Source organism: Osmerus eperlanus, chromosome 6 (genome assembly GCF_963692335.1).
Source record: "Osmerus eperlanus chromosome 6, fOsmEpe2.1, whole genome shotgun sequence".
Classification (NCBI taxonomy): domain Eukaryota; kingdom Metazoa; phylum Chordata; class Actinopteri; order Osmeriformes; family Osmeridae; genus Osmerus; species Osmerus eperlanus.
In genome coordinates this window covers 20,157,524-20,184,688 of record NC_085023.1, presented here as the reverse complement: position 1 = coordinate 20,184,688, position 27,165 = coordinate 20,157,524, and the positions used below count along the sequence as shown (strand labels likewise).

The 27,165-nt window shown below is 42.7% G+C and overlaps 2 protein-coding genes across 2 annotated transcripts; one reads left to right on the top strand and one right to left on the bottom strand.

Moving 5' to 3' along the window:
• Positions 1-4,152: 4,152 nt before the first annotated feature.
• Positions 4,153-6,674, bottom strand: hmx3a (H6 family homeobox 3a). The gene is made up of 2 exons (XM_062464667.1): positions 5,933-6,674; positions 4,153-5,564 (listed from the first exon to the last, which is right to left on the bottom strand). The coding sequence occupies exons 1-2, from the start codon at positions 6,219-6,221 to the stop codon at positions 4,954-4,956; spliced, it is 900 nt and encodes a 299-aa protein (XP_062320651.1). The 5' UTR covers positions 6,222-6,674; the 3' UTR covers positions 4,153-4,953.
• A 15,058-nt stretch (positions 6,675-21,732) lies between these two features.
• On the top strand, positions 21,733-24,317 carry ikzf5 (IKAROS family zinc finger 5). The gene is made up of 4 exons (XM_062464306.1): positions 21,733-22,141; positions 22,303-22,484; positions 22,654-22,827; positions 22,922-24,317. The coding sequence occupies exons 2-4, from the start codon at positions 22,352-22,354 to the stop codon at positions 23,881-23,883; spliced, it is 1,269 nt and encodes a 422-aa protein (XP_062320290.1). The 5' UTR covers positions 21,733-22,141; positions 22,303-22,351; the 3' UTR covers positions 23,884-24,317.
• Positions 24,318-27,165: the final 2,848 nt, after the last annotated feature.

Genomic DNA, 27,165 nt, shown 5'->3' with positions numbered 1-27,165 from the left:
ATTTTTTTGCTATGTCTTAGGTTGATTCGAAGTAAAGTGATACAATATGCAAAGCTTAAGCTATTAGGTGTCAACAGATACGAACTGCACAATGATATAATGTCATGTATTATCCTAAGCATCATGCAGTACTTTGCCTGTAGGCAAATAATACAACTACAGGCCTATCGTCTGCAGTGGCCTAAACTCTAGAAAATAATAAACTCTTCCCATGTCCATTATATGCGATTAAGAATTAATTTGATAATTACTGAGCTAATCTCGCGCTGCCACACGGAGTGGGGGCCATCTAATTGATTGACTAATTGATTGGAGGGTGGGGGTGCATCCCACCTCCGTCCCCCCTCCTCGCTCTCTCTCTCTGTGGCCGTGTCTGGCCGGGCAGCTGCGGGGCTTGAGTTCGCGGTTCTAGCGCATTATCCCTTTTTACTGCTTTCTGAGACCGTAGACACATTATAAATGGTGAACTTTAATCATCATGTCAGCGCCTGCACCCTCAACACTCAGTTAGATGGTGACCCCTGCCTTTGACTCTATTTTAAATATTGTTTTCATGGATTGTAGTAGGCTATTTATATGTGTTTGGGACACGAGTTTTTTTAGCATATGTTAGGCGCATATGCCCACCGAGATGACCATTTACAAGAGATATAGCCTATGAGGACATAAACTTGGATGTACGGTGGCTACACAAAAAGCATGACATCTGCAGTAAATGGGTTGATTTTTATTGCCTTTGCATGTTTTTCTAAACTAAATACTGTGTTAACAGTGGTGATGTCTTTTTAGACTTGTTTCTTTTGCGATGTTTAGGATACATTACATTTAGGTCCAACATAGAAAATATGAATATTGATAGGAGCAACATTAAAATGAGTTCTCCTCGGCTGCGGTAAAAAACAATTCGTGATCGTGTATCCAGACTTTGGGCCTATACGCACAGGGATACGAGGACTATAGGTCTAAGTTCGTGCTCTATCACAAGAATAACTGTTGCATGGCATGCCTATCGCTATATAGAACACGATCTTTACCATGGGAGAAAGGTCTTAGTAAGAAAAGACATATGAAGTTATGAGCAGCTTTGATCTAGGAATCAAGCTTCGATAAATATTAAACAAAGACCCTTACACGTGTGTATTATGATATATGGTGTGTCCAGCTCTAGAATAAGGAAATTACCAGAGAAAATGATATCAATAAATTTTCTAAGTATAAACGTTGATTATGTTTCGATTTTCATTCAAGGATCCAGGCTCCAGTCTTTTTTCTTTTTCCAATGCCTGTGTGTGTGTGTGTGTATGTGTGTATATGTGTCTGTGTGTGGGGGGGGGAGAAAGAGAAAAAGAGAGAGAGAGAGAGAGAGAGAGAGAGAGAGAGAGAGAGAGTGAGAGAGAGAGCGAGCGAGAGCGAGAGCGAGAGAGAGGGAGAAAGAGTTTTTTTTCTATAAGTGCAAGGCAGAAAGCGCGAGCCCTGGAGGTGTACGATTTATGTAATCTGAGTCTGGAAATGAATTGGGTAATTTATTGGAAAACAGAAAGTCAGGAAGATTGGATCAGTATAGCCCATCCAAGGGCTCCTATCCATCAAGTTCCAATTAACAACCTAACCATTGAGTTTTAATGGCTTTCCAATCTACTGCCCTGATAGACTCATCAATTCCTCGGGGAGAAATTAAGAAAATCGACCGCCCGTCGGCGTTTCGGTGTCATTCTTCACAGCAACTATATGTCAAATTAAAAACACAATTAAAATTTAAACTGTTCCAATCAGACGGTGCCTCGCAACCTATGTTTCACTTAATAGAAGTTTGATGAAAATCGGATGCTCACATTCAATCACAAAAGCAAATGGGATAGAATAAAGAAGATTTCTGTCTCAGAAGTGTCAGATATGTTGTGGGTACTGACTAACTGTGACCACACACTGACAATTCAGCATGTGGGTCAACTAACAACCTGACACCAGTGTGACTATAGGCCCACTTAGAAAATGTTTCTTACTTTCAACGATCGTTCAATCTCGTGTTGGCTCCAGAATATATTGCATTCTATAGCAGTATGTCAATTTCAATTATATTCGATAATAGCCTACATGGCCAAACATTAAATATTCAAATCCAAGTATAATCTATTAGTGACAGAATATCTTCAAATGTGTGCGTGCATTCGAAAAAGTTGTCTACTTTATTTGCCCCTCACGCACGTGAGCAGACAGATGCCCAGCAACAAGAGGGCTAAAATTACAAAAGCGGTTGGCCACTTGATCCGCGCGCGTATCCAAACTGGCACTATAGTAGGCCTATATGATGGGTTGTGCTTAAAATCAGCCACTCAACTTTCCATTTTAATGTAATACACTGAGCTGCCTGCGGCCACGTCCGTCATGTCCATACTTTATCTGATTTTTTCACTCGCCCCTTCTCCTTAACATAAAAATGTCGTACAAATGGAAATTATCGAGTGGTAATTTTTTCAATTTATGCGCGCAAACCAAGGTCAAAAGCCTAGCCCTAACTGTCCGTGAACGCTGTCCTTATTTTAAACAATATTTTTCAGACATTTGGGGATCAATACTTTCTGGGGGAAGAGCGCAATGACAATCTATTAATTGGCTTTAATGGGGCCATATTCAGTTTGCATGATATAATACGTCAATACGAGAGTGAATATCAGACTATATTTGCATGTGTTGTCTGGTGCTTTGGTCGTCGTAGAAATAACAAATGTTTTGTTTTCAACAACTTGTCATAGGCCCTCTAGACCAAAACAGAGAGTTACTATTTTTGCAGTTTAACTGGTTACAACGATTTACGCGAGAGTGCTTTGCTATATTGTTATAAAATGTAAATAGACTCAGCAAGGCTATGTCTAAAGGTGAGCTTATAGGCTTATACCTGACATTGTATAGGCTGGCTAAAGTGTCGTCGTAAAACACTGTGGCCGTTTTGCCAATGCGTTGCCAGTGCATGCGTAAAAAATACATAACTTTTTTCAAGACAATGAACATTTCTATTTTAACAGGAACATTATGTGCATTAGTATTGAAAGAATGTAAGTAGGCTATATTATGTATTTTACCTGAAGGCTACTTCCACGTGCGTGGGCCTACTCCTTAAAACCTGACTGTGGTATATGCAATAGCACAGAGTTGATAGGCATAGTTCTTCTAAGCGGAGTTGAGTATTTAGGTTAGTTCCGACAACTGAAGAAAAATCGGCATGGTGCATTAACTATGTGACCGGTCAGATGCACCGAAAACATAAATAAAAACACTGCAAGGTACTATGTAAACTATGCTTGAACGCACCCACATGCGTGCTCTAACACACGTGCGAGCACTATAACTTGCACGCGCACACACAAATGGTTAAGTGGCTGTCATACTCAACAGCAATTTCCTCCTTTGAATACATTACCTATAATTTTGGCAAGATGGTGGCAATTACGCATCTAATTGACCCAGCCATTTTTTATGTAAAACCACGTTTTAAAGTGTATAACAGACGGTTGATTACGATGACACACCTGCTGAAGTTCTTCCCATACATCAGGAGTTTAATATCAAAATGAATGTATTTGTGTTTTCGTTTGAGTACCTACATTTGGATAACTTGCAGAATACAGATGACATAGGCTACTAGCCTGCATATTCTAAAATACAAAACACATTTAAGCTTAAAACATCGTGGAAAGTCACTTTTTAAATGCTTAAAATTATGTAGGCTAAATGTTAAACATATGATGTCAATGTAAACTGTAGCCCAATCTGGACTAAAGAAGCAAGCTTGATAAAAATGACTGAAGTCTGAGAAGACAATCAAAGAGAGACAGGTAGCATAGCGGGAAGACTACTGCTTGATATCTGGTCACGATAGTTCAGTCAACGGTAAATTTTCCCCTGGTTTGGAAACATCGGAATTATAGGCCTATATTGCGGTGATTGAATAAAAATGTCATGCGAATGTAAAGCAATATTGTTCAGATAACGGAAATCACATACAAATGTGTATTATGAATGAATATTTAAGTAGCCAGATAAAATGGAGGCGTTGGGAGTAACGCCACCTGCAAAAATAATAGCCTCAAAGAACCTGTGGCTTTTGAGAATGTGAAGTAAGATGTACCCTAGAAGGTATGAAATAATCTCCATTTATTTCACATCAGATTTCAGCAATACAATATCAAAAAGGTTTTCTTTTTTACTGTACATAGGAAGAGCACAAATGGATTGCTCTTTTCCTAAACTCGATTAAATATATTCATTTACATTTGTACACCACGTAATTGATTCAAACACAACGTGATATTTCAGATAAAGGTAGAGTGCTAACAAGTCAAATTGTCGACAAAATATAGGCCAAATGGGAATTAGTAGGCCTACAATAAACATAAAGCAGAATTTATATTGTACATAAATAGTGTGTTCGATTGTCCCCTGTAAACGCGCTTCATGAAATTGAATCCTTAAACCAGTTCGATAGTTTGCCCAAGTGGCCTTGTCAATGTTCCAAAACAGCCAAAAAGGAGAAGGGTAGGACATAGGCCTATGCCAACTGTTAATTCACTGTACATTGTTTACAGTATTGCACATCAAAATATCATTGTTCACATAAAAATAGCCTACAAATCTGCTCCCGTTGTTGTAAATTATGCTGCACTTTAATAAATTTGGTATTTTGCATGTTTTATCCTGAATCTGAGAAAATAAAAACCACGGCTATATTTACACTGATAACTGAAGGGTCACATAACAATAATAATATTATTACTAATATGGCGTGTACGTTAAACGTTGAACTTTGGAATTTATCAGAAATTCACCCCTTCCAAGAAAGTCTCTTCGTCGTATTTTTTGTTACAAAAATATGTCTTGTGTAGGCTATTTTAGTGACTGATTTTTGTAAAGTTTTTGTTGTTGTTGTTTGTTTAGTTTTTTAACTGAGGTATTTTCTCAGACTGGTCTGAGAAGCGGCACGGAGGTGACGATGGGGTGGGAGTAATAGACGGGGTGAGGGAATGTGAGGAGCGGCTGGCTCACAGGCACGTTGGACGCCGCGCTTCCAGTATCCGAGGCCGAGCTCTCGTGGTAGAGGATGGGCACTCGCACTATCCTCTGTGCTGCAGCGTGGCTCAGGTTGGCAGCTTCCAGTTCAGCTGCCAGTTGCCTCTTCCATTTATTTCTCCTGTTCTGAAACCAAATTTTAACTTGGGTCTCTGTCAGGTGTAAAGAAGCAGCCAGGCCGGCCCTCTCGGAGCTGCTCAAGTAGCGTTTCATGTCAAAGGTGGACTCCAGCTGGAACACCTGACTCCTGGAGAAGACAGTGCGTGTTTTCTTCTTTCGACAAGGTTTCTTGTCCGCGCCGTCCTCGTTTTTCTTCCAGTCATCTACCCCACTTTCCCTCTTTGTTTCCTCTGAATCACTCTCCTCGAGAACGATCTCATCGCCGCTTTTGTTGTCATCGTCATCTTTAGCGTCTGGGTCGGATTTGAGCACCAGGTCTGGTGAGTCGCGGTCTGTGCCGGAGGTTGGAGAGGAGTCTCTCGCACTTGCTTTAGCTGCAACTAAAAGGAACAGGAAAAACATGTTATAAACGTGGCTATATATGTTGCCCCTGTTAATAATGGATCTAAATTATAAACAACAATGGACTACATTTTCCTTGATGGCATGGACAGTTCTAAGGCTACTTTCATGGTAAAAATATTAAAATAAAATTTAAAAAAAAGCACAGGCTTGTCTACTGTGGAGCATTCACACGGATACATCTCAAGATAACTTCATTTTATGAAAACTGGTGATCAAAGCAGACCCACACCATAAACCTGTAGCGTAATCAACTTCATTTCCACAAAATCAATATGGTACATGTTTCACCTACTTGAATCGAATTAATTAAACTTCCACTAGTTACATGTGTGTATGACCTTACCTTCAGTCCTGTGTAGATGGTTGGACGCACTCAGCGTGTATGGATACCACCAAGCTGAAGCTCGCTCAAGGTAGTGTGCCGGTAGTGCAAACCTCTGTGTAGGTAACTCAAAGCGAGGAAAGTTCAATTCCCCGACATGGGAGAAGGAAAAGCCTCCTTCCAATGCCGTTTTTGTCGAGGCAAAAATGGGCTTGGGTTTAGACGGTTTGCTATCACAGTTCAGCAAGTTTTTGATGAAGAAAGGGGAGTCTTTAGCTGTAGCGCACGTCTCTGGTGCCGTCTCGGGCATGGCTGTGGGATATTTGCGATCCGAATGCAAAGAAGTAAATATTCAGTCTCAACTCGCCAACAACAAAGCTTGCTCACAAACAGTCGATGGTTTGGCTTTGACGTCTGTTAATTTCCACTTCTCTCAGATATTTAATGCGCAATGTCTCCGTGGATAGGTGGCTGACGAGAACGTCAAAAAATAAATACACCTTGGTCAAATAAATAGCTTACTCAGAAAGTAAATCGCATATAGCTTATATAAATATTGCATCCCAGTCTTGTGTGTTCCTTGGTCAAAACGCAACCATGTCCACAGCGTCAGTCTGGCGCCGGATGCTAATGATGAAATAAAAATGTCATCCAAGTTAAATGCGGAAAGTATACGGCGATTGGGCACGTACAATGGCAAATGGGATTAAGGAAGAGATCGGAAGCGGAGAGAGAGTAACAGGCGAAAGAGAGAGGGGGATAGAGAGAGTGCAGGATAACAACGAAGTCCAACCTCTCTACACTTTGCGCTTTGGCTGTAGGCAGTAAATGCTCGCGTGTTATTGGTCTTATATAGTCCAATTAGGTAGCAAATGAGGACAGGGTTGTTAGCACAAAAGGAAAGGTTTGGGATAAGCGTCTATAGTGCCACAATGGGTAAACGACTCCCATAAAGCAGCTATAGTCTTGAATTAGGTCAATAAGCTGCAGTTTATTATTTCATAAACAACACATTTTTATTAGGCTATTAAAACAACTTTCAATGGTAAAATGTCAATTATCAGTCAAATATAGTTCTCTTGGTTGTTATTGTTTAGATTTTTTAAATATATTTTTTATTAATAAAAGTTAAAAATAGTCAACTAAATTGTTGCTTAATAGAGTAGGAATAGCCGAGTATAGGCTACTTTCTTTATCTTACCTTAAATAAACTTCCCTCATAGACTGTGCCAATGTGCCGAATATAACTTTACAACTTACGCTACTCTACATTGTAGAGACAATATAAAATGCGTGTTACCCATTTTTTTTCCACGATGGCCAATATTGCTTTCATGTTGCTATGCATGTTGGTTTAGTTCTGACCATGAATTAACATGGAGGGTCGGATATCGGGGGTTGAACAGAACTATGGTTTGCAACAACGAGGAAACACCGATTTAGTATATCTAGCAAAAATACGCTTATTTTGAATTCAAGGACATGGAGAGGATAGGCCTATCAGTTCCAAAGTAGACGTACTCATAAATTATTTCCTTTCATTGGAATTTAAACACAATCACATATTTTACTATAATGAGGTCCAGTGTCCCAGTGAGACAGAACAGTGAGTTCCCCATGTGTCAACATGGTTTTCACCTGCAAAACTTGAAAATTGTAAAATCTTGTTTTAATCCAGCCACAAAAATGTTTAATCATTGCCCAAAGAACTAATTTACTACTGTAATTAAAATGTGTCATCAATGACCAATTATAATCATATTTCATTGATTTTCAGAGCATGCCACTTTTAAAATGTTCCTGGGTTGCATACTCATTCATTTTGTCCTAATCGATTTTGTTAATTCATTCCTCCGATTGAAGCCATTGTAAATGCAGTTTGTATATTCATTCATTGATATTAATTGATTTGTTAGTTCGTGTCCAATGCTCGATGAATAACGAGGAGACAGCGTCCTCTGTGGGTGATGAAAGCTAATTGCAAGTGTCTGAACTGCTTTCTTGCAGGAATTGAATGCTGCTGAAATAAAATGTTTAGATTTCCCCCAGATTAACATTCAATTCATTAGTAATTTTACATTTGTTTTCTTCATCGTCATCATTCCATTTACATGCCATTAGACGAGATGACAATCTTATTTTTTACTTAGAGGAACACAGGTTACCGTCAACATGTCTGTGGACGGTATAAATTACAGGCTAAAGGTAGCTGTATAGAGTGGCATGGAGTTTTTCCATGTGCTTATGGTCTCACGAGGCCTCAAATATGCTAAAGCTACTTGAAGTAATTAACATGTTCATTTAGACCTGTGCTCAAGTGCTCATATCCTGTGACGTAATTACCGTATTTAGTTTCTTGTTTATTATCGCAGGCATTATTATCCATGCATGACGTTGTAAACATGTGCCTGTTGGCAAGTCAATGAACCCTAGTCTCCACATTCACTGTATTCCACTGGACTAAAAGTAGGCCATACATCCATAAAACATTTTACATGCTTGGACATAATAGTCAGCTGGGACAGAATATCCCTTATATCAAATACTATTATTGAAAATATGGGTAGGCAATATCAGTATCTTAAAAACATATACAATTGATAAATATAGCCTTGATTATAAAGACATGTTACAGCAGTCCCATGCATAAACTGCGAGGCAATATTAATACAGGTTTCTTCGTGTACACTAAGTCTATTTCCCTCCTGTAGGCTACCCGTACTTTTATATTATTTATTTCAAAGCGCCTAGATATTGATTATTTCACGAGGAAAATGACAAATGGCAGTGGGGAATGACACGGTCAGCAGGTTCTATTAGAGAAATGATAGTATTGCTCATGGTTTGTTAAAAGGTCCAGTTTAGATACTTTATAGGTTTACATCCATCATCGTCTAATGACCTATATGATGAAAAACACGAGGCTTGGTGACAACAGCCCTGTGCAGGCAACTCTGATTTGTAATTGCTCCCATATTAAATATAGATTTTTGTTTTGATATCTTGTGAGAATTCCTTTTTGCGGGTCAAGATTGTGATAAAGGACATAGATTTAATGGTGAAAGCACAGAGAGAAAAACAAACTTGAAAAAAGGGACAGGTAAAAAATATCTCCAAAATATGTGAGCCCTGTTAAGAGCTTTAGTTACTGAACAGTTATAATAACCACACCTATAAAACAAAGGCCTTAGTGCCAGGTATTAGACCGACCTGAAATGTCTAAAGCATGCAGGCTATGTTTTTGAGGAAATTATAAATGTTTCTTGTGAAGAACATTTAACGATTGACCATCGTATAGGCCTACAGTAATGCATGAGTCCGGTGGAACCTGACCAGTCTGAACTCTTTCCACGTTTTAATGGTAATTTCCGTTTGAACGAACCATTAAACAACCGAAGGTCACTGCGATTGGCTGCATTTAAGTCTTGCATTTAACTTGTAAAAGAATAGGTGGCCCTTTGATGACCCGAGAAGCCTTAATTGGGATTGTGCCGGTATTGATTGGTGAGTGGTCGGGCGAGGCCTGAGTTACAACCCAGTTAGAAGAAGGTGTCTGCCACTTTTATTTGCCCTCCTGCGTCAAGACACAGCCAATAGGCGGATTAAGGGTCTCAATGTCATTCAGAAGGTTGGGAGATGATGTTGGCTCCCGAGTGGCAAAACTCGGCACTTCCTGTTTGAGCAGGAAAATGCATAGGCCGAGGCTGTGTCTGCGAATAACACAACACGATGGTAACAAATGTGAAAACGAACAGTCAAGGCTATAGGGCTGTTTGCGTGCGTCTCCGGTTGATTTGAAATAAACCTACTTTGAGAGAAGAGAATGTGGATTAATGTCATTCAAACCACACCCGCCTGAGCACCTATTACTGTAAGTCAGCGTCTGAGCTTCCACCGCAGGGAATACGAAGATGTGGGCATTTGAGATGGGCATTTCTCTCTTTATACATCTCACATTTTATATCTATACTTCTGTACCTTTATAAGTCCGTCTTTCCCATTATCGTTTCTCGGTAGAGATGATGGCCGCTATGGGGTTTTGATGGACACTGTCAGAGCGATGTAGCCCTAATTCACCATTACGACCAACCTAGACAGAACCCTACAGGCTTCCAGTTTCCATATCAACTTCCTGCTTTGGAGAAACTGGACCGATTCGACACTGAGCCTGGGCATTTTACCCGCCTGCACCCAACCTGACTCGACATGTCATTACAACTGGGTAATCTGGTGCGGGCGACAGAAAGGTTCTCATCAGTGTCAGTCTGAGATATAGATATGGGCCGGGTAACAAATGGCCAAATGCACAGGCAGCAGAGCAGACCATCAATAAAGCAATTTCTAGTGTCATAACAGCTGCGCTTTTCCTAAAGCCAACCTTTCAAAAACTTTTCCCTCTGCAAATCGCTGCAGCCCCACCATTAGAGTCCTACCTTGTGACTTTAATGGATTCCGTACAAATAATATTCCACCATAATGGAAAAGGTTGAAGTCACTGAAGACAGATGAAGTCATAAACACGTATAATTGAGAATCAAAGACCGATAAATTTTAAACTGCTATCCATTTTCTCTTTTTAGATGATGATCTATGCCGTGGCGGTGGCTGGAAACTGAAAGAGATTATGGGAGAAAATTATAACAATAAATTTTCTAAACATACACCTTGATTATGCTTCGATTTTTTGGAGGGGGGGGGGGGTGAGGAGAAGGCTGCGATTGCTGAAAGCTTGCTAGCTAAATGGCACTATAAAATAGGTCCCCTGCTCTTTTGCCTGCGGAGCTCAGGCATGCCTGGAGCTGTGATTTTCTCCCTCTAAATGGGGAAATGAATTGTGTAATTTATTGCAAACTCGAGCACAGTGAGATTAGATCAGCATATCCCATCAAAGGAACAACAATCAATCAGCTTCTAGTTAACAGCTTGAAACGCATAAACCAGGGCACCTAATGGCTTTCCAATTTAACAGATTGATAGACTTATCCGGTCTCAGGGGATGAATTAAAAAATCGGGTACTTCCACACGGGTACTGACACTTTTGACAGAACCTTTTACCCTCATATTGCTGTCTTACTCCTTATATTTAGTTTTGAATGTAGAGAAAAGAGTAACAAAGTTATATAGCCAACCAACTTTGTCTTTCTCTATTGCTGAGAAAACGAGTAGGCCTATTCAGATGAGGCCACAGTGTGTCAGATGTGTAGAATGGTTTCATTTTAATGACCTGATTATCGCGGTCATTTGGAAAATCTCGGGGAGCTATTCAAAGCCCCTTAACAATATCTAAATGTGACCCAGGCGACCTATTCAACCGAGTGTGTTGGAAAAAAACGAATAAAAATACCCCCTTTCCAGCCCTCTTTAGTCAGACCAATGACTATTTAATGAATTGATCTGAAAAACAGCTATAAGACCACCAAAGAGGTCTTGGGAAGTTATGTTCGAGTCCCTGTAACCAGTTTATACATATGCAGCTAAACAAATCTGTAATCCCCTATCAGAAGGAGCGACCACGACACTGAGATAGAAGTCCAGTGGCGCTGTACAGGCCCAGGTCTGCCCAGACAGGCTTTGAAACGGAGAGCCACTGAACCACTGACTCAATGTCACCATGTTCTCTAGGCTAGATGCTGCGAGAGATTATCTCCCTGTGGCTCTACATAATTAAGGAGACGTTGGTATCAAGGATGTGATCCTGAGAGGGATGAGAAAGTGTTATCTTAGATTCGGACGATCAGAGGTAGCAAGCCCATTGTGGGGCTGAGACTGGAGTGGATGAGTCCACTCACTAGAGCAGTGTCTCAGGTCACTTCACTATCAACGGGCTGAGCCCTTACAGAACCAGTGGCCCGCAGCGAACATGTGACTGCCATACATATCATTAAAAAGAAACAAGATCTTCTCCTCGGCAAGAACTAAATAGATGGTTGGGGTCAATTTCATCTAAACTTGGTCAGCGAAGGAAACAGAAGGAGAATCACCTCATGACTTAGGAAGGGACAGTTACTGATTATCTATATATATCAATCAGTCAACCAATGAAACTGCCCCACTATTGGTGAATCAACCAATCAGCACCACAGTGCCTGTCTATGTCAGAGCAATAAAACCTGTAGACACTCAGCCAGAAAAACTCAGCATAAATATATGCCTCTGGCGACGGACAAATATTCCGGAACAAGCTTTACCCTTTTTTCTTTTCTTTCTATAGTGGCAGGAAATGAAGTTGACACACAATTGTGTTTACCTGACACAGACACTCATGTCATCACCGTGGATACAACTGCAGTACAAGAAGTACAAGATCACCCAGCACACCACGCATGATTGCCCCCTCCTTGTGAAAGACAGTAATTGGTGTTTGTGTGCTCTCCTTCTCGTTCTCCTGTCGCTCTAAAGAGTGTGGTAAAGAGTGCTATCGCTGGCACCTGATTAGCATGTGTCCTCTGCCTCTTCCAGCAGCTGTCGGGACTGCCTAATGACAGGAAACTTGAGCAGAGACACACAGGCGCGCACACACAGGCACACATACACACACACAGGCGCGCACACACAGGTGCACACACACACACAGGTGCACACACACAGGTGCACACACACACAGGTGCACACACACACAGGCACACACACACAAGCACACACACACGCACAGCTCTGCTGAAGTCATACATACCAGTACTTGTTCCTTTTCTGTCAATTGTGTGCCTCTTTCTTCGTAATTTTTCTCCTGTCTAAAGTAGGTATGCTATTATAGGCTTCTCTATTAACCAGTCAAAATGGAGCATTGATTATTTGTAAAAACATAAGTGCAAATCAAATCAACATAGCACGATAAAAGATGAGGGTTGCTTACCTGCACATACACAGGAAAATGGGAACAATTATTGACCAATTGATTTTCGTGTGGGGGGCATTTATTTTCCCCCTTGAAAAGGCCTTGACTGTGGAACTCCCCCATTTCTCCACAGCACCATCACACCAACAACCACCACCGACTCCCTCCTGTGTCCTCAATCTCCCTGCACCCTCCCAGGAATTCATTTCTCAGCCTCTGGAATGCAACTTTTCCATCAGCACTGTTATATATTTGGCTTTCCATTTCACTTTAATAGGGACGGAATTGGCTACATATTCTTTTACAGCCCCTCGACACCATTAGAAAGCCTGTTGTCATTTGGATTATTTATGAAAAACTATTTCATGCTTACTTACATTTGCTGCTTATTTCCCCCCAGTGCAACCTACAGCAGATTTGGTCCATTTCAAACGTCTTAGAGCCAGTTCTTTACGTGTGTAGGTCGCAACTCTCGATTGCGCCCGGGCTGAAATGCTGGTGTAGAGGGCCAAGCCATGGAGACAGATAGATTATGGGGATGCCATGTGAGGGAAGAGAGAATGGAAAGAAGGGGGCCATTGCATGGTTAGAAGGACATGGATTATAAGAGGTAGATGAACATGAAGAGCTTCACAAGGTGGAAAATATGAGACAGGGTAAAAGGGAAAGCTTTTAGAATCAGTGGAGGAACATTTAAGAGGGTGCTTTCTAGAGGGCAGAAACATGGTAGATGTGGGTTGGGTCAAGGAATAAAAAATATATGCGGATACCATAAGGTTTAACACAGTGACAAGCAAACAGAGAAGGGTGTTATGTTACCATGACAAATATAATAGTTTGGAATAGACACAGTAAGAAACATGCTAAGATAGCAGAGGAAGTTATACCCCTGGATTTATATTTTAGTCATAAAACATGCCATTCCCTTTGTCATCGTATGGTGTTTATGAGTGTCATTGAATGATTTTAAACCATTTCTATCGACTTTTCCAACAGTTAAAAAGGCAATTTTGTCACGCAGCTCAAATTGAATCCATCAAAACTGCCTTACTTAAAGTTAATGGTATAGCCAGATAAAGCAGGTGACACACTCTTCAGCAGAATGACACATCCATCCTTATAATCGCAAGCTTACTGTATACCCCCACCCGCTCGTACACTCACGCACATACACACAGACACACAAATACACACACAAACTCTTTCCAGTGTTTGCCCTGTGTTTTATAAAGTGACCCTAATAAACTGCGGTGTGGCGCGGCAGGTTTGTCACTGTCACAGGTAAATTATGTAATTAATGAGCGCAGAGGGGAGCGCATCGCGGGCTGATACTTCTTAACCACCTCTCCAGCTGGCTGGGTTTGGGGAGGCCCAGCTGGACACAGCCACGGGATCGATGAAGGGTCATGGGTCAGCCGACCCCCCTATTATGGTCTGTGCTGCTCTCGTCCTAACTAACGATGCCTGCAGGAGCCAGGACAGCGGCTGGGGATGGAGTCTGGAGTGGGTCGGAGCCTCAAATGAAGGCTTGGACCAGGCCTTGGTCTGGGGCTCTGGAACAGGTCAGTGGGCCTGGGTTGACATGGGGCCCTGGAAAAGGTCAGTAGCCCTGGGTTTGCCAGGGGCCCTGGAACAGGTCAGTGGGCCTGGGTTGGGGCCTTGGTTCAGGGTTTGGCATGGAGATAGTGCTTAGACCACAGCCAGAACAGGGAGGGTTTGTAAGGTAATAATGTTGGAAGAAAATGAGATATTTAAAACATACAAAAGGTACTGTGGTACAAATTGGACTGACATACTGTATTTCTGATCTCAAACACAACATAGCTACAGGGGGAAGGACCTTGGCTAGCGCCATGAGTCATTGGTTAGGATAGGACACAGAGCAGCAGGGGAACATGGGAAATCGTTCCTGGACAGATTGGGTTTGATCAATACTCTCAAAGGGCACAGCCCTCATTAATCTAAAACTTCCCTCACATTAGGAACTCTGTCCGATTTAGACCACTCTTTATTCCGACTCAATGACTGCTCCAATAGATCCATTTAGTTATCTAAAGCATGTAATTTAAAGTGCACATATATAGGATGTAACTTTTGTGGAATGTAAGAAGGAAAAAAATGCATTGTATGGGCCTATGTACATTATAGCACTAAGCAAGCATGATTGGATCTGAGGTTCAATTAAGTTCTACTCAGGTGATTATTTATCACTTAAAAATAAGCGATAAATACAAATGAAACCTAGATCTCTCTGTATAACCTATAATAACCGAAAAGTCAACTTCTTATTTGTTGTATTTGTCAGGTTTTCTTTTCAACTGTTGAATGCTAAAGAATATCCCTGTCACAGACATGCCTACGTGTGCAGGGTTTGTGAAATCAACCCTGAAAAAGTAGACAAGTCTTCTTTTGTCTGAGCCGTGTGGTGGACATGTGGAGAGGTTCTGCTTCACATGTGGAGAGGTTCTGCTTCACATGTGACAAGCAGATCACTGGCGCTTAAGGAAGTGCCAGTGAACACACTATATTATCCTGCTATGGACAGGCTCATCCATTATGGGTCTTCTCGTGGACCGAGTGAAATGCTCGTATTAGGGCAACTGTGCGTTCAGAGGCATCATTCAGGACAATGAGCTATAGCCACAGAGTGACAAGCTAGAAAAATGCCCCCACTTTTCAGGCTGTACAAATGACGTTTGGCAACGATAACTCACAACTGGACACTTCATTTCAAGTTGCTAGCGAGCCAGCCAGTCAAAACCTATTATACCATCTTCTTTATTTGTGGCCCGTGGTTTTGGTAGTCAGGCTCTCAAATAAATACTACTCAAATGCCACTTCAGTCAAAAATATTGGCCAATTCTTTCTGGACCTAGTCTGGATGGCAACCTGCTTCTGGAGGTATAAACCTTTAGGAGTCAGGTGGTCAGGCATCCATCATGACCAACAGCAGTATGGGCAATAGGATATATATGCCAGTGACTAGAAGTGACCAGTACAGTTCCCTTGAGGGCTGTTCACCAAAGTATGGTATTCAAATGAATTGATTACCAATCTATCATTGAAGAACTGCTTGCTCAAAGGTATAATCATTCTCCTATGAAGAAGAGATGGGTTTGAATACCTTTAAAAATTGACAGTCATTCAAGAGTAATTGTATCGTTTGTCACTATACTGACAGGGTATTTCATTGTTTTCAATATTTCAGCCCTGCGGAAAATGTGATAGAGGAAACCCAGGCTGTCACGGCGTGTAAAAGGTGTGAATTCTTCTAAATGTGCTTTAATACGGTAATATGGTAGTCACAGGGACACTCCTACTTCCTAAGGTGACAGCAGCTTTATTGTGCATCGCGTCATAAAGTCACATCATCGCTGTTCCCTACTATTATTAAATTTAACGTAGTGTGTGTGTGTGTGCGTGTGTGTGTGTGTGTGTGTGTGTGTGTGTGTGTGTGTGTGTGTGTGTGTGTGTGTGTGTGTGTGTGTGTGTGTGTGTGTGTGTGCGTGTGTGTGTGTGTGCGTGTGTGTTTATGAGAGACTGAGTGTTTGTGACAGCCTGGTGTTTGTAAACAAACATGTTTAGAGATATAGTCTGGATGGGGGGAAAATGCGCCTTCTGAATTTGCACAGTAGCTTCACAGTCTCTGAAGTTTAACATTTCTCTAAACTATTTGTTTTCCTTTCCAAAGCATGGGTAGTTTTGGTCAACCTTAGGTCAATAAAATGACTGTCCCCCAAACTGGTCTATTTATCAAAAGATAAGAGTTTGTCTTTGGAGGCCAGACTGAATTCATGAGAGACGGTTCTCTTTGGTTTGCCGGAAATTAATCAAGGAGATGAGGTTTTGGTGTGCCTATATCACATCTAATCTGTCCTTTGTGAAAACGTAGACGGCTCCAAACCTCACCAATCGAGAGCCACACAGTGTCTTTATGAGAAGCCACTTGTTCCCTGCATAATTGGGGGGTCTCATTGCTGAGTTAAATAGGAGACGGGGTTGTCGGGATGGCTAGTCTTGTTTGCCCATGTAAAGTGTGATCCAGATAATAGCATTCTCATCAAAGGCGGCAATTACATTCATTACAGCGGCGCGAGGCTCGCCTGCAAGGAAATTAAGTGGTGCGGGGAAAGAAAGCCTAATATATACCTCTATTATTCTCCTCCCCACCTCTCTGCTCTTTTTCAAATGAACCACGTGGAGCGGGGAGGATCTCAAGAAAAGGAATGGTCTCAGAACAAGAAGAATAAATCCAGTCAAAGTCCCCCTTCACCTTGTTGCCACAGAGGCCGCTCTGGCTACCGTTACTATGGCTGCACTCTCAGGGAAATCAAAAGCCTTTTCTCGGAGGCTGACATGCATGCAGCTTTAACACAACACCATAATATGACTGGAGTCTTTAGAAATGGCTTAAGGCCTTCTCTAAATTAAAACCCAATTTCTTTCAGGAGCAAGGAAATGGATTGTCTTATGTCCTGTAAAACCACAAACAGCTCATAAATCAAGCAGTTTAGAGGAAAGGGAACCATTTTCATTTAGGGCACTTAATTGTGAATTAAGGCAAGTGGATAACACTGTAATCTCCTCTAAAGCAGGTGGTTTTCTATCAGCCCAACTCCTTTCAGAAACATACACTACGGAAGTGAAAATTAAAAGGTACACCGTTCAAAATACTTTAGATAGAACCATACATTTAACATGTTGAATAAATTGTATTAAGTACTTACACATGGAATCTTTTTAAAATACACATTTAGCCTCAAGCCATTATTAAAGCAGACCTAAACATATATTTTCAATCTATTTGTAGAATGATGATTATGTGTTAGATGCCTTGGAGTCATGCAATGCCGCCCCGACTTATGTTCCCCCACAACATTCAGATCATCAGAAAACAATAAACACAAGGCCATTATCATTCAATTCCCAGATGTTCCCGTCTAAATGTCAACTTTGGTTGAATCAGTTACCTCCTCTACAGCCTCATTAATACACACTGCCCTTTTACCACAGTGACCAATATATCCTGCAGTGGGTATATTATTCATGCTAAATGAGCAGGATGTTGGCTTGGAAACTCCAGCATTGCGGATTCGGGCCTAGAAAATGTGTCGCCTCGCTGACTAGGCCTTGATTTTACTTGTTTGTGTTTATTAACAGATATCTGGTGTAAACAATAAACATAACACAGGCTACTTATTTACTTAGACTACACTGGGTTTTGAAAGATTGGATACATGGAGCAGAGGGAACAGGTTTGATGAAATTTGCAGTTGAGTAAACCACAAAAACAAAAACTGTCATTCATCTTTTTCAACGGACAAATTATTGTCAGTGTGAGTAAATTATTTAAAAGGATCTGCCCCCATTGGAAACCTGAGCATAATTAAATTGCAATAAAATAACATTAGTGTCGACAGGCCATTAGGAGGTGAAGTAATTGACTGCTCTCGCGGTTGTCGTTTCAGACAGTCAGGTCGGCTATTATGTCTTCCAGATAGTAGCCTACCTAATCCAATGAGGCTTGTTTTGTCTGTGCCATCCAACTCAAACACTACATATCTGAGACTTGTTTAACTGTTGTTCATCAAACGTTAACGTCAATGTGGAATGATCAATGATTAGAGTATTTTTGTTTAAATTTGGGTGCTCAGTGGATCAACGTCAAAAGCGAACGGACGGGGGCAAACGTGTTTCAACACCAGGACAAGTATGCCACCCAGTGCCAAATATCGGAACTGTCTCTATTGTAGCTAATTATCGTTTTCTTGTCAAATTAATGTCTAGAATGATTGCAGCATGTACGTAACCTATGGCGTGCAACTAAATGTTTTAATCCAAACATAGCTATTAAGTCAACTCAAGCCTTTCTGTCAAATTGCTCACGTTGCAAGGTCAGGCGGTGTCTATTACTTGTTGTAATTTTCTGGTTGCTTCCCAAGAAATACGTAGGCCTACCTTTGAAAATGGATACGATGGCTTTGCGCAAACTAGTCATTTATCACTCTGTCTTCAATGCTCTTGCTTGAACTTTGACACAACAGAGGCAATGTGATCTTCTGTAAACTTATTAACTGTTCAATTATTGATTGTGATGAAACATGCATGAGTCAATGGCTATTTAACGGAATGCGTCAGCTCAAATAAGAATCTTCGTGTAATTGCGGGATTGAATTTTTGTTTGGCGTTTTCTAATTGTCTAATGCCATGCCGGTGTTGTATCACCCGATGCATGACTCTCTGGATTGGCACCCCCTCGCGGGAGCGCGCGCGAATCAAAGAGTGAAGGATTTCGTCTTGATATCGCAACCAAACGAAGGGGAGACAGAAGTCTCACATTCTACTTTCTTTGTTAAAGAATTCAAGAGAAGAATGTCGGTTATCTGTGTAAATATCAGATGCTATTTTCAACACAAAATCCTTAAAATTCGTCATTCAAACCGTATATTAACGAACGCGAAACCACATTCTTGCTCCACGACATTGCATTCTGAGGAAATATACCCTATGATTACCAAAGGAAATGTATTTTGTGTAGCAGGTTCAAAGTATTTCACATGGCTCTTCATACTAATGTATAGGTTCAAAGGCATGCAATTTTAATGCAGTTAGCCTGCGCGTAGGGTGGGGGAAGGGTAGAAGGGAAGAAACTAGAGGGGGGGGAGAGCATTTCATGGCAAGCCTTGTTTTCCATTTGATGAAAGTGCAATGCACTCCCTGCTAACATTGACTAGGAAAGTGTCACATGCCTGAAACTTGCTGTGGTTACTCATACTAGTGCCCTCTGTGTACAGTAAGAATCATTTGATGCTGGGATATACAGAACAGACAATACAGGGGGGTGCATTTCACGACAGGCTTGTTGTATTCCTTCTTGCCATGAAATGCACCCCCTGCTAACTCTGACTAGGAAAGTGTCACTTGCCTGAAACTTATTGTGGTTACTGATACTAGTGCCCTCAGTGTACAGTAAGAATCATTTGATGCTGGAATATACAGAACAGACAACACAGGGGGGTGCATTTCACGACAGGCTTGTCGTATTCCTTCTTGCCATGAAATGCACCCCCTGCTAACTTTGACTAGGAAAGTGTCACTTGCCTGAAACTTACTGTGGTTACTCATACTAGTGCCCTCAGTGTATAGTAAGAATCATTTGATGCTGGGATATACAGAACAGACAATAGAGAGGGGTGCATTTCACGACAGGCTTGTTGTATTCCTTCTTGCCATGAAATGCACCCCCTGCTAACTCTAACTAGGAAAGTGTCACATGCCTGAAACTTACTGTGGTTACTCATACTAGTGCCCTCAGTGTACAGTACAAATCATTTGATGCTGGGATATACAGAACAGACAATAGAGTGGGGTGCATTTTACAACAGGCTTGTTGTATTCCTTCTTGCCATGAAATGCACCCACTGCTAACTTTGACTAGGAAAGTGTCACTTGCCTGAAACTTACTGTGGTTACTCATACTAATGCCCTCAGTGTATAGTAAGAATAATTTGATGCTGGGATATACAGAACAGACAACACAGGGGGGTGCATTTCACGACAGGCTTGTCGTATTCCTTCTTGCCATGAAATGCACCCCCTGCTAACTCTGACTAGGAAAGTGTCACTTGCCTGAAACTTACTGTGGTTACTCATACTAGTGCCCTCAGTGTACAATAAGAATCATTTGATGCTGGGATATACAGAACAGACAATAGAGGGGGGTGCATTTCACGACAGGCTTAATGCACCCCCTGCTAACTCTGACTAGGAAAGGGTTACATGCCTGACACTTACTGTGGTTACTCATACTAGTGACCTCAGTGTATAGTAGGAATCATTTGATGCTGGGATATACAGAACACACATACAGGGGGGTGCATTTCACGACAGCCTTGTTGTATTCCTTCTTGCCATGAAATGCACCCCCTACTAACTTTGACTAGGAAAGTGTCACATGCCTGAAACTTGCTGTGGTTACTCATACTAGTGCCCTCTGTGTACAGTAAGAATCATTTGATGCTGGGATATACAGAACAGACAATAGAGGGGGGTGCATTTCATGGCAAGAAGGAATACAACAAGCCTGTCGTGAAATGCACCCCCTCTATTATCTGTTCTGTATATCCCAGCATCAAATGATTCTTACTGTACACAGAGGGCACTAGTATGAGTAACCACAGCAAGTTTCAGGCATGTGACACTTTCCTAGTCAGTGTTAGCAGGGAGTGCATTGCACTTACATCAAATGGAAAACAATGTCTGCCTTGAAATGCTCTCCCCCATTCTTCCCTTCTACTCCAGCATTATGTACATTTAATAGCATACATTTAATACCAATACATGTGTATATATAGGGTGGACAGGTCTGAAATCAGAATAGTCCATGGTAGGTGTGGGATTATTATGTTGTTTTTTTAATTTATTTCATTGACTTAAACAATAAGAGTAATATTTTCTATCTTAAAAAAGGATTTGATGGTGAGAACATTTCTTTTGATGTTGATACTTAGTTGATACATACTTTTTAGTACTTTTGAGTTGAAAATAGCATCTGATATTTACACAGATAACCGACATTCTTCTTTTGAATTCTATAACAAAGAAAGTATAATGTGAGACTTCTGTCTCCCCTTCGTTTGGTTGCGATATCAAGACGAAATCCTTCACTCTTTGATTCGCGCGCGCTCCCGCGAGGAGGTGCCAATCCAGAGAGTCATGCATCGGTTGATACAACACCGGGATATAACATGTTGTATAACATGTTGTTATTGAAGTTAGCCTACAGTTTTTTAATTGAAGGCCTGATAAGTAAATGTATTTTTTTTTTAATTATTATTATTTTTAATCTAGCTAGCTAGCCAACCTATTACTGTAAACTGAATTTAACCCTTTTTCCAGTTACAACATCACACTAATGAGCAATAACGTATCCTGTAGGAACTGTTATTCGCGCTCCCATTGCACCATAGGCGGGACAGATTTCACTGATGGACTCAGTGAACTTTAACCCCATGAACAGCTTCATTGTTGTGATTCTGGTAGACAAGCGCTTCTCTTACACATTTTTAAGACTAAACAGAGATAGCCAGTACGATAGAATTTTGGTATGACTTTTTGCGGTCAAAGCTTGGTTATTAATATTAGGAACTTTTAAGGTGTCAACACAGTTTTTGTGGGCTACAAATGACGAAATGTCTTTAGGGGTAGATAGCTGGCTGACGCGTTAGCAACCACAGCAACCTGATGATGGGGAATGCTGCTTAACCACAACGACTTTCAACGCCACGGACATCACGCAATATTGTCCATCACTAGCGTCGCATGCCAGCTATGTCAGTCTAAAACGTAGCTGACGCTTGTTACTTAGAGAACCTTTCGCTGACGTTCTGTAAATGTAAGTTAACACTTAATGGATATTGTAATGTTAGATGGTAGGCTATACTGTAACTAGCTCCAACTTTATAATCAATCGGATCATGTTGTAATTAAAGCGGTTTATTATTCCAGCATTTGTAACTTCATGCTAACGCAGTCTATTGTATTTATTTATTTCAGTTGGAATATTGCACGGAAGGCCACCTGAAGCCGTCATTACTATATTCCAATGGGTGAAGAAAAGCCAGACACTTTGGACTTCGTAAAGGATTTCCAGGAGTATCTCAGCCAGCAAACTCAACATGTAAACATGATATCAGGATCTGTCAGTGGTGTCAAAGAAGCAGACGATCTTCCAGCAGGTAACAAGCTAGCAATGCATTTAGCCGTCAAAAGAAATGAGGGGATAATGTTGCTAGAGCTAGTTGTCACCGTTCAGTTAACACTGTCCATTTTCATCACCCATCAACAGAAAAGGCATTTAATCTTGTATCCAACAATTCTTTGTGTTCTTTCATTCTGTGTGTCCAGACTGCAGTCAGAATGGGCTGGACCATCCACCTGTGGACATGGCACTGGAGGATGGTTCAGGCCTACTGGTAGACGGCTTTGAGCGGACCTACGATGGCAAACTCAAATGTCGGTACTGTAACTACGCTACCAGAGGCACAGCCCGGCTCATCGAACACATCCGCATTCACACCGGTGAGCCTTCCGGCAATGAGACCCTTGTAATATTTCTAATGATGTGTTTCCTTCTTCGTGTTTGTGATGTCATGTGTGATGTCACCTTCCGTAGGAGAGAAACCACACCGATGCCACCTGTGCCCCTTTGCCTCGGCCTATGAGCGCCACCTGGAGGCCCACATGCGCTCCCACACGGGGGAGAAGCCCTACAAGTGCGAGCTGTGTTCCTTCCGCTGCAGCGACCGCAGCAACCTGTCCCACCACCGCCGCCGCCGCCACAAGCTGCTGCCCATGAAGGGCGCCCGCTCGCTGTCCCACAAGAAGATGCTGAGCGTGCTCCAGAAGAAGACCGGCCTGGGCTACGGTCGCAGGCTCCTCATCAATTTCAGCCCCCCTTCCATGGTTGTGCACAAGGCTGAGAACATGAACGACTATTCCCACGAGATGCCTCGCCTGCGCCAAGAGGCCTACGACGACCAGGGAGGAGAGGGCGGGGAGAGCCGGTCCAAGGACGACCCCCACCACCATGACCTGATCATGGAAAACCCCCTCAACCAGCTGTCCACCCTGGCTGGCCAGCTGGCCAGTCTGCCCTCAGAGACCCACCAGGCCAAGACCCAAACCCCCATGTCCCCGGGGGCCGAGTCCTGCGTCGACGAGAAGCCTTTCCTCATCCAGCAGCATCACCCAGCCACGGCTCCCGCCGCCTCCGTGGCAGCCAGTGCTGCTCACTCCTCCTCCCCCATCACCCCAGAGCCCAGGCCCACTCCTCACAGCAACTGCAGCCCGGGGATGGGCCCCTGCAGCGAGCACAGCGGACGCACCAGCACCCCCAGCGTCACCAACAGCCAGCCCAGTACCCCGGCCCCGGGCCTGACCTCCCTGCAACAGGACCCCCAGATGCTGCACCACTGCCAGCACTGTGACATCTACTTCCCTGACAACATCCTCTACACCATTCACATGGGTTGCCACGGTTACGAGAACCCCTTCCAGTGCAACATCTGTGGTCACAGATGCAGGAGCAAGTATGACTTTGCTTGCCACTTTGCACGGGGTCAGCATAAGCTGTGATTGGTCGGGCTCAGCATAAGCAGTGATTGGTTGGGGTCAGCATAAGCAATGATTGGCCGGGGACTGCTGAAAAGATGGAAGAGCTTGGTTTTTATTTGATTCCATAATGGGGATTTTTGTATTTATTTATTGCTTTTAAACTTTATGAAATTGGCCTTGATGTAGCCTAGCCTTTACACGTTTTGTGGACAGACATTTTCTAAGACTGACTTAACATTTGTAGACTTTAAGATGTATTTTTGTGTACATTTTAAAGTGCCCATGTTATGTATTTATTGTTTTATAGCGATCAAGTGTAATAGAGATTTGAGATCTCACATAAATCAGTTAATTTACATTTACATTTATTCATTTAGCAGACGCTTTTATCCAAAGCGACTTCCAAGAGAGAGCTTTACAAAGTGCATAGGTCACTGATCATAACAACGAGATAGCCACAAAACATTGCGAGTAGCCAAAACATGAAGCACACATTGTGAACAACCAAAATAAGTGCCAAAGGGAAGAACCATAAGAGCATGTAGTTAAACAAGTTACAATTAAACAACATGAACTGCTATAAGTGCAAGTGTACCTGTGGAAAAAAAGCAAGCAACAATAATAAAACAATATATCACAGCGAGTACAAAAATTGAAGTCAGTTACCACTAACCACAAGAGCAACAAGTCTCTAAGCAAGAGTCATTGTGATCCTTGAGGAAACTAACATCGGGTCAAGCGAACCATTCCTAAGTACCGTTGTACTCCCGGAACAAGTGCGTCTTGAGCCTTTTCTTGAAGGTGGAGAGACAGTCAGTGTCTCTGATGGAAGTGGGGAGTTGATTCCACCACTGGGGGGCCAGACAGGAGAAGAGCTTGTGTTGGGACCGGGCGGTCTTGAGCGGTGGGACCACCAGGCGGTTGTCTGAAGAAGACCGTAGGTGACGGGTGGGGGTGTAGGGCTGCAGGAGAGACTTGATGTAGACGGGTGCAGTCCCGTTCACTGCTCGGAAGGTCAATACCAGGGTCTTGAATCTGATACGGGCCATGATAGGTAGCCAGTGGAGAGAGATGAGGAGCGGGGTAACATGGGAGCGTCTGGGTAGATTGTAGACCAGGCGGGCCGCTGCGTTCTGAATCCTCTGAAGAGGGCGGGTTGCACATGCTGGGAGACCAGCGAGCAGCGAGTTGCAATAGTCCAACTTGGAGAGGACAAGTGCTTGGACTAGCAGCTGGGTGGAGTGCTCAGACAGGTATCTCCTGATCTTCCGGATGTTGTAGAGAGTGAATCTACACGACCGGGAGACCGCAGCAATGTGGGCCGTGAGGGAGAGCTCGTCGTCCATGGTAACCCCAAGGTTCCTGGCAGAGGATGAAGGGGTCACCGTCGCAGATCCCAGGGTGATTGAGAGATCGTGGGAGATGGAGGGTTTAGCCGGGATGATGAGAAGTTCTGTTTTGGCGAGGTTCAGCTGGAGGTGGTGCTCGGTCATCCAGGCGGAGATGTCTGTGAGGCAGGCCTCAATCCTAGCTGAGATCCCCGGATCTGTCAGATCCCCGGATCTGTCAAGTTAATCATCACTATTCCTTAAGTTCTTTGTCAGCACTGCAAAGATTGTATTATTGTATTTGTGATGTGATTGCACTTGAAAATAGTCGTCATTTCATAGTGCATAGAGGGCACTTTTCATTCAAATTTCCAACAGTGCCTGAGATACAATCTGGTTCGGATAATTTATTCAAGGATATAAAGGGACATTAGCAGACAGAGTACCATGTCACTTTTATGAAGTACATTTATCTTAGATTAGTTAATTTCTTTTTATAGCGGAGTAACTGTTGATTTGCAAAGGTCCCATACACAGTGCCCTCTGCAGAACCTTAGCAAGGAGGCCCACCTGTGGCAACGAGGCCCACCTTAGCAAGAAGGCCCATCTTAGCAAGGAAGCCCACATTAGCAAGGAGGCCCACCTTAGCAAGGAGGCCCACCTGTGGCAACGAGGCCCACCTTAGCAAGGAGGCCCACCTTAGCAAGGAGGCCCATCTTAGCAACGAGGCCCACCTTAGCAACGAGGCCCACCTTAGCAAGGAGGCCCACCTTAGCAACGAGGCCCACCTTAGCAACGAGGCCCACATTAGCAAGGAGGCCCACCTTAGCAAGGAGGCCCACCTGTGGCAACGAGGCCCACCTTAGCAAGGAGGCCCACCTTAGCAAGGAGGCCCATCTTAGCAATGAGGCCCACCTTAGCAACGAGGCCCACCTTAGCAAGGAGGCCCACCTTAGCAACGAGGCCCACCTTAGCAACGAGGCCCACCTTAGCAAGGAGGCCCACCTTAGCAACGAGGCCCACATTAGCAAGGAGGCCCACCTTAGCAAGGAGGCCCACCTGTGGCAACGAGGCCCACCTTAGCAAGGAGGCCCACCTTAGCAAGGAGGCCCATCTTAGCAACGAGGCCCACCTTAGCAACGAGGCCCACCTTAGCAAGGAGGCCCACCTTAGCAACGAGGCCCACCTTAGCAACGAGGCCCACCTTAGCAAGGAGGCCCACCTTAGCAAGGAGGCCCACATTAGCAAGGAGGCCCACCTGTGGCTGTTACTGAGGGGAAGAGAGCTGCCTTCACATCATCATCACAAGTTAGCCTAACATGTCAGGAAGAGATCAGATCTTCTGTTCAGAATTGCCAAGTAGCACCGGAGATGCCATGTTTTAGCCTGACGTTATATGCCTTGAATTGCCTCAGTGGTGCTGTAGTATCAAGGCAGTGCATTACACTGTACCTGGTTCTCAATGCTTTTCTGGATATTTACTGAGTATTGTATTCTGAGTGGTCAGGTGTTGTATCAATAAAGGTGGAAATATGCTGAAGGTGAAATAACCTACCTTAGCAAGATAATTTTTTGTGTTGGATGCTGTCATGTTTGTTGCCTGGCAACAATGAGAACATAGCAACTGTTTCTAGGACCAACCGCATGTCATCATGCTTAGATTAAAAACAATGTCTGATGATGAGTTTATTGTCGTAGGTTTATAGACTTGCTTGGTGAATGTTTTAAGCGTTTTGGCGATCACTTTCTATCCTACGGGATGACAAATCATGTGAAAAAAAACAAATTTCCTAATAAAGTGTTTTCTAACAGAAATTCCTTTTGTCTTTTCATGTTTGCAGTTACTCCTTTTTAGAGGGATCCTTGTGCAACTAACAAGTTAACACTTCAGCAGTAGCGTACTCTAATTACCTCAGTATCATTGCCATTTAACTGGTGTAGAGTTCTCAAATATACAGAAAACTTGAATTCAACA

What these genes read in the sequence shown, in the direction of transcription:
- hmx3a (XM_062464667.1), bottom strand. Translation starts at nt 6,221, where the DNA reads ATGCCCGAGACGGCACCAGAGACGTGCGCTACAGCTAAAGACTCCCCT. An exon ending in CCATCTACACAGGACTGAAG is followed by an intron (nt 5,565 to 5,932) that starts GTAAGGTCATAC and finishes TGTTCCTTTTAG; the next exon opens with TTGCAGCTAAAGCAAGTGCG.
- ikzf5 (XM_062464306.1), top strand. Translation starts at nt 22,352, where the DNA reads ATGGGTGAAGAAAAGCCAGACACTTTGGACTTCGTAAAGGATTTCCAG. An exon ending in AGCAGACGATCTTCCAGCAG is followed by an intron (nt 22,485 to 22,653) that starts GTAACAAGCTAG and finishes CTGTGTGTCCAG; the next exon opens with ACTGCAGTCAGAATGGGCTG. An exon ending in ACACATCCGCATTCACACCG is followed by an intron (nt 22,828 to 22,921) that starts GTGAGCCTTCCG and finishes CACCTTCCGTAG; the next exon opens with GAGAGAAACCACACCGATGC.